General features: G+C 35.5%; 2 protein-coding genes across 2 annotated transcripts; both read left to right on the forward strand.

Annotated features, from left to right (window-relative positions):
* The first annotated feature begins 1,863 nt into the window (after positions 1-1,863).
* Positions 1,864-4,362, forward strand: LOC110739322. Its single transcript, XM_021919790.1, has 4 exons — positions 1,864-2,551; positions 3,011-3,211; positions 3,344-4,064; positions 4,182-4,362. The coding sequence occupies exons 1-4, from the start codon at positions 1,864-1,866 to the stop codon at positions 4,360-4,362; spliced, it is 1,791 nt and encodes a 596-aa protein (XP_021775482.1).
* An 879-nt stretch (positions 4,363-5,241) lies between these two features.
* LOC110739323 lies at positions 5,242-6,424 on the forward strand. The gene is made up of 4 exons (XM_021919791.1): positions 5,242-5,785; positions 5,893-6,023; positions 6,167-6,238; positions 6,419-6,424. The coding sequence occupies exons 1-4, from the start codon at positions 5,242-5,244 to the stop codon at positions 6,422-6,424; spliced, it is 753 nt and encodes a 250-aa protein (XP_021775483.1).
* The last annotated feature ends 1,308 nt before the right edge of the window (positions 6,425-7,732 follow it).

The following is a 7,732-nucleotide window of genomic DNA, read 5'->3' on the forward strand; positions in this document are numbered from 1 at the left end:
CTATAGCTGATGCAAACTCTGGTCGCCATCCTATAAAGTGTGCGCTCTCTATGCTTGAGAAAGAGAAGGCATTAACTGAGGAGGTGTGCAAACAACAAGTTGTAGATCAGGGTGAAGTGTTATCTCCTGTCACTAAAGAACAATGTGTTACTTCTAATGGTAAAGAAGCAAGCATTCCTCCTCAGATTGTTGTTCCATGCCCTCCAAAAAAACGCATTGCAAGGTTATCATTTGGAGCTTCTTCCACTTCTGCTGCTGGATCTGGAAAGGTCATACGGAGGAGCTGGAAACTGTGTTCTAGCGCAAGAAGGCCGAGTAGGATGACATATTTCCTACACATTTAGCCACCTTTTAGGGATGCAGTATAAATTTAGCTTTGTTAGCAAGTTCTAATTGGTCATGGAGTTTTATTTTGATCTTTAGTTTTGGATGACTTTTGTCTCATGTGTTTCGGTCAGCTTTTTGTATGAAGATGTCACCTACTTCAACTCATCTTTGAAGACTTCTGCAAAAATAGTATTAAGTGCAACGGGGTATTTGTTTTGATCTTTTGAATTTACCAACCAGAAAGGGGCTATTCTCTGGTGTAGTATGTAATTATGGTAGCATGTATATAAGTGGTAAATTTGTACTTAGGGTTTACGCTCTGAATATTTCCATGTAATACTTGACCGTAGCCATTTCCAATGCCGTTGTGACTGAAGTGGCGTATGTTTTTTCACTTAATCAATGAAGATGTTTCTTTATTTTGATGACTTAAAAGGCTTCTCTTTAAATTTTGCACTTATGTTTTGCTATATTAAGGAACTCTTACATTGTAGTTTAAATTTGCAGAATGTATATGGTTTTCTTTGAATCTTGATTGTATGTCTATGTATAATTATTTGGGTTTTGGGCCTTTTCAAGGTTTAATCAAATACTACATATTATATTGCAAGAAAGGAATGTATTCGAAGCTGCTGTACATGTCAAGCCTAAAATATGGGTTCATTCCTTTACTCCTGCTTTTTAAAACTAGCGTGCTATATTGCATTCTATGTATTTATATGTATGTGTTAGTTCTCCAGTTTGTAAAGAAAGATTTAAAGTAAGCTTAAAGTTAGCTTTCATGTGTATTAATGTCTATATTTCATTACATGTTGTGCTCTTATAAGTTCTTGCAGCTTATATTCCACACATGGGGAGATCATTCCTTATAGTTTTTGTTTTTTCCCCCAAATTGCTTCATGCAGAATCATTGACTAAGCCACGCAAATTAGTTAAGCATAAATCCAAAGACACTCAATCTCCTATTGCAAAGTTATCTGTCACTGTGGTGCAATGCCTTCCAAGTTTGTCACCAACAAATAAGAAACAAAAGCAAGCAGCAACACGTAAATCAAAACTTAATCAGACCTTGATTGATGCTGATGTTTCTTCTGTCGGATCAAGCTCTACACAATATAATACTAAGCGTTTAAGAGCTTTAAAGGCTGAAATTAGCTTGAGTGAGCTTAACAATGGTATTGCTGACATTGTTAGGACTGCAAAACATTCTCAAACAAATGGCGAAGGAACAAAGAAAAAACCTGAAGGTATTCACACATATCTTACCTTTCTTTAATAATAATGGTTAGCTCTATTTATTGGAAATATTGTTGTTAATATATTTTACTTATGTATCAGTTGAAGCGGTTGCTTTAATATGTGATAGAGAAGTGCCTACGGAGCCTCTTCAGTTGCCTGCTCCTACATTATGTTCCAAGTGCTATGCAAAAAATTAGTTTGCTTATGAACCACTTTTCTTTTGTTGTCGGAATGGTGGTGTGCAATTGGCTGAGAATCCATGGCCACCACAGTTGATTCGACTTTTTACTTCTCAAGATGCAGCAAGTGTTCATTTCAGAACATACTCTCTCATGTATAATAATCTTTTTTGCATTTACTTCATTGGGGGGAACCATTGAAGCTAATACTAAAAAAGGAATATATGTGTTCAAGTTGCACGGTCAGATATATCATTATCTTCCTGACTTATTACCTAATGATGAGCACCCTAAGTATCTACATATGTATTTTTATGATGCAGAGCACAAAATCATGAATCGTACATCTACTTTTCCAGAGGTGCAACAAGAAATAGTTCAGCTTCTTATGCAAATAATGGAGTGCAATCCATATGCTCAGTTTTTTCGTTCACTAAGAGAAATTTCTGTTGTGGAAAGCACTGAAATTCATTTGAACAGGAATCCAGTTCTTGACCAGAGAGTCTACAATGCGCCAACTGCAAATGAGGTGGCTGTAATATGGTTAGAAGAAACATCGTCTAGCCAATATAGTAGTCCTCATATAATTTCTTATGGTAGAACAAATAGGGCTCATAGAATTATGCACTACTATGGGTGCTACGATCCACTTCAATACCCTCTTTTATATCCACATGGAGACTGTGGATGGCACGAGGGTCTAGAGAAAATAGATACAGCTGATAGTGAGATACACTTGCAACAAGAAGTTTGTCCGCTAGAGACAATTGATAGTGTGGAAGATTTACTGGCTGAAGAAGAAGCAAGCGAGTCCTAACTTTTTCTTTCTTGCTTTGATGCTTTTACCTAATCAATGGTTTATTGTTCCTATTACTGTATGAAGTATATATATTGTGTACAACCAAGTAATGAGCATTCCATTAGGAATAACTTTGTGTTGGAATAATGGATACTGTGAAAACTTGTGTATGGTGAATGAATGTCTGCATCTATGTCTTATAGGATTTTTCTTTTACTATGGTTATTAGCTATATGAATAAGATCTCGAGTAATATTAAGTGTGCTGTAGATTTATTATTTGGGGATAATTGGAAAACTTAAACTTGTAGCTGTTATGTATCTTATTTAGTAAGATAAACAAGCCATTAATATTTCATGTTTAGCACTTGCACTTTACTTTTCTGTAAATCTCATTCATGGAATTATTAGTTATTAAGGTTACCTGTTGAGATTGTTAAGCTTCCTATTTTGTGTATATAATACAGATGCAACTAATGGCAAAAGGAAAAGAGTAAAGAAGATTTCCTGTAAAGAATATTATGCATTTACGTTGCAAATAAGGCAAGGAAACTATTTGCTACGAGCTTCTCAATTGTTTCAGCAGTATATAGTTGACATGTATGTTAAGCTAGAAAACACGAGACTTGATTTTTTCCGTAGAAATCAGGCTGCCATTCGTGTAAGGAGTTATTGATTGTTTTGAGAGTGGAGAAAACAACTATGCAAATGTTGGTCATTATGTCATACTGCCTCCTTCTTTTTTGGGTGGTCCAAGAGAATTACGAAGTAGGTACTTAAATGCAATAACTTTGGTACAGCGGTTTGGAAAACCAGTCTGTTCATAACTATTACATGTAATCCTAACTGGTCGGAAATCAAACAAGAACTTGCTCCTGGAGAGCTTGCTAAGAATAGGCCTGATTTAGTTGCAAGGATTTTCCATGCAAAACTAATTGCACTTAAGAAGCAAATCATGGAGGAGAAAACTTTTGGGGAAGTTGCTGCACTAATATATGTTGTTGAGTTCCAAAAACGTGGGCTTCCTCACGCTCATATTTTATTAATATTGGCTCATGGGTATAAAATTAAAGATGCAGCTGCTTTTGATAACTTTGTAACTACGGAGATACCTTCAACAAAAAATCCTCACTTAAGAGAAGTTGTATTATCCCACATGATGCATGGTCCATGTATGAAACATATGGGTCGTATTGGTGTGTGTAAGTATGGATATCCAAAACCATTTGTAACTAAGACAACTAGCCATGAGGATAGATATCCTATGTATAAAAGGCGCGATACTGGAGAAACAGTAATGATTCGGAAGAATCCTATGGATAATAGATGGGTCATTCCATATAATCCTCATTTGTTAGCTCTCTTTGATTGCCACGTGAATGTTGAAGTGTGTTCTACATTCCGAGCTGTAAAATATCTTTACAAATATGTGTACAAGGGGCATGATCATATTTCTTTCAATGTTTCTTCTACAGAGAATTCAAAACCCGGGGATGAAATAGAGAAATTCCAATCTGGACGGTGGGTTTCTCCTTGTGAAGCTGCCTGGCGTCATTTTAGTTTTGGTTTATATGAAATGCAACCGCCAGTGTTGCCTCTCCAAATCCATCTTCTTAATCTGCAGACTATGTAATTCAGGGGAGATGAGAGTCTAGGCTCTATTGTAAATGATAGCAAGAGGCACAAAACTTCTCTAACAGAATCTTTTGCAATGAATAATGCAGATCCAAATAGAACGCAATATTTGTATCCAGAATACTCAGAGCATTATGTTTGGACAGCATCTGTGAAGACATGGACTAAGTGGGGAGTAAAATAAATAGCCATTGGTAGGATGACATTTGTAGCACCGTCTGAAGGTGAACCCTATTATCTGCACCTTTTGCTTAAAAATGTTCGTGGGCCTAAGTCTTTTGAAGATCTTAGGACTGTTGATGGTAACATTCATGAAACTTACCAAGAAGCTGCTCTCAAACTTGGCCTTATAGCTGAAGATGATGTTGTGGACAAATGTATGTCAGAGGCTTCTGTGACTCATATGCCTAAGGCTTTAAGACGTCTATTTGCTACTATACTCATTTTATGTAATCTTTGCAATCCACTTGCTCTCTGGAATAAATTTTATCCTCATCTTTCTGAAGATTTCGCAAGATTTCGCAAGTGATTCTATAAACCAACCTGGTAAAGTTCAATATTTAACAATTCGTTCTATTGAGCAGTATTTAGTAGAAATAGGAAAGAGTTTGCTTGAATTTGGGCTTGATGGTCTAATGTGTGAGACAGATGATGCAATCATAAGGACTCGAGATATTGTTGATGCCCTAGATGCACCTATACCTGATATATATAAGGAAGCATGCTTCAGGCTCAATTCTAAACAGCTAGATGCTTTTAACTCTAACATGGAACGATTACAACAGAACAACCAGGTGGTTTTTTTGTTGATGGGCCTGGGGGTACAGGCAAGACTTACTTATATTGTGCACTGTATGCAGCTACCAGGGCAATGGGTAAATTTGTCCTGCCTACTGCTACATCAGGCATAGCAGCATCCAACATAGTCACTGGCACAACAACGCATTCACGGTTTAAGATTCCAATCGATCATGTAGTTTCAGCCTCTTGTTGTGTTCCAAAGTAGAGTAGCTTAGCTGCTTTACTGAAAGAAACATCTTTAATAATTTGGGATGTAGCTTCAATGGCAAAGAAAGAAAACATTGAAGCTGTAGATGTCCTTTTGCGTGATCTGTGTTCGCCGTCTATACCTTTTGGTGGGAAAGTTATTGTTTTTGGAGGAGATTTTAGGCAAGTACTTCCTATTGTGCCTAGGAAATCACAGAGTGAAGCCATCGAAGCAAGTTTAGTGTCTTCAACTCTTTGGAACCAATTTCACAGATTCAGACTCACTGACAATATGGGAGTAAGGACAGATTACCAATTTGTTGATTTTTTACTTGCCATGGGGAACGGTCAGATGCAGAATACAGAAATTGCACATATCCAGTTGCCACAGCATGTAATGATGCCATTTGATGAATCTAAAGATGCTATCAATGGTCATATTGGTTTTGTTTTCCCAGAAGTAAAAATGGCAAACTGCAATGAAAGCATGTTTGTTGACAGAGCAATCTTGAATCCTCTTAACACTGTTGTAGATGACATAAACTGTAGCCTAATTGATCAATTCCCTGGAGAATATGTTTGTTATAAAAGCTATGATTTATTTCTTGATGATACAAGAAGTATTTATCCAACGGAGTTCTTAAATACCCTTTCTCCTAGTGGTAAGAATTAGTGCTAAAGGAAAATTGTCCTGTCATTTTACTTAGGAACCTTGCTTCTGCATCAGGTCTCTGTAATGGTACTCGTATGCTATGTAAGCATTTTTATCCTAATATAATTGAGTGTGCCATAATAACTGGCCATCATGCAGGAGAGCATGTTTTCGTTCCACAAATAGATCTACGTCCATATGAAACAGTACACTTAATTATGCATTCAAGTTTCAAAGAAGACAGTTTCCTATTAAACTTAGTTTTGCTATGACCATCAACAAGGCTTAAGGACAGACTCTGTCACAAGTTGGACTCTATCTAAACAGTCCTTGTTTCTTACATGGGCAGCTTTATGTTGGTCTATCTAGGGCTCAGACATCGGCTCAAATTAAAGTTTTATCTAAGCCAATGACAGATCAGGTTTCAGCAACGACAGTAAAAAATGTCGTAGCATTCAGCATTCTCGTAAAGGCGGGCATTATTTAGGGTCAACCTGCATACAGGCATATTCTACACTCAATTCCTCTTGGACACCTATTTTACCATGTTGGTTAGTATTAGGATTATGAAACTAAATAACTATATACATTTTCTTTGCAGGTTTAGAAAGTTGTGCAAATATCAAGGTATAAAATAGTTTTGTTATTTTGGAGAACTTTAATTGCTGATACAAAGTGAAGAAAGTCTCTATTGAATATACCTTGTCTATCTTGGTAAGCATTTATTTATGAATACTACTTTTAATAGCCTGAACTGTGATATTTGCTTACTTAGTTTAATATAAGTATTAAATTGTACTATTTACAGATAATTATGTTCTTTACATCTATATCTTTCTTAGAGACAAATACTATCAATATGGGTTTGAACAAAGTTGTTGAATATCAAGGCATCATCATACAGGAAATTATATATTGAATGTATGCTTAATAGGCAGCATCAATTCGCGGCATAGGGCATTTGGGTTCCATACAAAATAAACAGCCACTTTATATAACAAGAGCGCACCCAACTGCTGCTTTAAAATAATAGTCAGTTTGATGATACCTTATTATGGAGTAATCTATTTGTAACATAATATGTCCTCTGTAATATATTAATAGCAATCAGCTTTTGATACAAGAACTGATATGAACCCTTTCTAAAAACCTTTCCAATGCAAAAAAAAAAAAAAAAAAAAAAAAAAACGGAAGAGTATTGTTTCGGTTATTTAGTTTCATTATAGTATTATATCCAATGATAACATACTAATTGCTAGAAACGTATATGCAGCAAAAAATCGCACACAATATGCTATTAAAATATCAATGTGTAAATGAAAAAACGCAAATTAATTTCAATTAGTTGTTGATTAGAATTTCATTGTATTTATAAATCAACATAAATAAGAGTTTTAAACAGTACTAAAGGTACTGTGATTACATATATAGAATACATGTATTTCACAAATTACAAAAGTTGTATTTTAGATAAAAGAGAAGTTATTATATATTCTAAAGATGGATTAAAATGCATACATATTCAAAACAAACCTTCCATCATGTACAAAATTAAGATCAGGCATAATTAACCCTATATATATACATCGTAAATTCTCTCCAAATGATCAATAGAATGCTTATCATTGTCAGAATCGTAGTTTGATTCTTCGGAGAATTGAATTAGAGAGTTGGGTTCATACCATTGCTTAATTCTCCTAGCTTTTTCCTTCCTTTCCTCTAAAATTGCCTTTTCCTTTGCCCTCTGCTTTCTCTTTCTTTCTTCTTTATTCCTTTGTCTCTCTCTTTCTGCCATCTTCTCCTTTAACTCTTCCTCTCTCAGTATTTCATCAAGCTTAGCCTTCTTACTCAAAAGTTCATCCAACATTTCCTGCATTCCATCCCGCACTTGCTCAAGATATAGCAAATACCATTC

This window comes from Chenopodium quinoa, unplaced genomic scaffold, assembly GCF_001683475.1.
Source record: "Chenopodium quinoa cultivar QQ74 unplaced genomic scaffold, ASM168347v1, whole genome shotgun sequence".
In the NCBI taxonomy this organism is placed as follows: domain Eukaryota; kingdom Viridiplantae; phylum Streptophyta; class Magnoliopsida; order Caryophyllales; family Amaranthaceae; genus Chenopodium; species Chenopodium quinoa.

What these genes read in the sequence shown, in the direction of transcription:
- LOC110739322 (XM_021919790.1), top strand. Translation starts at nt 1,864, where the DNA reads ATGCAGCAAGTGTTCATTTCAGAACATACTCTCTCATGTATAATAATC. An exon ending in GGCTGCCATTCGTGTAAGGA is followed by an intron (nt 3,212 to 3,343) that starts GTTATTGATTGT and finishes ACTTTGGTACAG; the next exon opens with CGGTTTGGAAAACCAGTCTG. An exon ending in GAGAAATTCCAATCTGGACG is followed by an intron (nt 4,065 to 4,181) that starts GTGGGTTTCTCC and finishes TATGTAATTCAG; the next exon opens with GGGAGATGAGAGTCTAGGCT.
- LOC110739323 (XM_021919791.1), top strand. Translation starts at nt 5,242, where the DNA reads ATGGCAAAGAAAGAAAACATTGAAGCTGTAGATGTCCTTTTGCGTGAT. An exon ending in ATTTCTTGATGATACAAGAA is followed by an intron (nt 5,786 to 5,892) that starts GTATTTATCCAA and finishes CTTCTGCATCAG; the next exon opens with GTCTCTGTAATGGTACTCGT. An exon ending in ATCTACGTCCATATGAAACA is followed by an intron (nt 6,024 to 6,166) that starts GTACACTTAATT and finishes TTACATGGGCAG; the next exon opens with CTTTATGTTGGTCTATCTAG.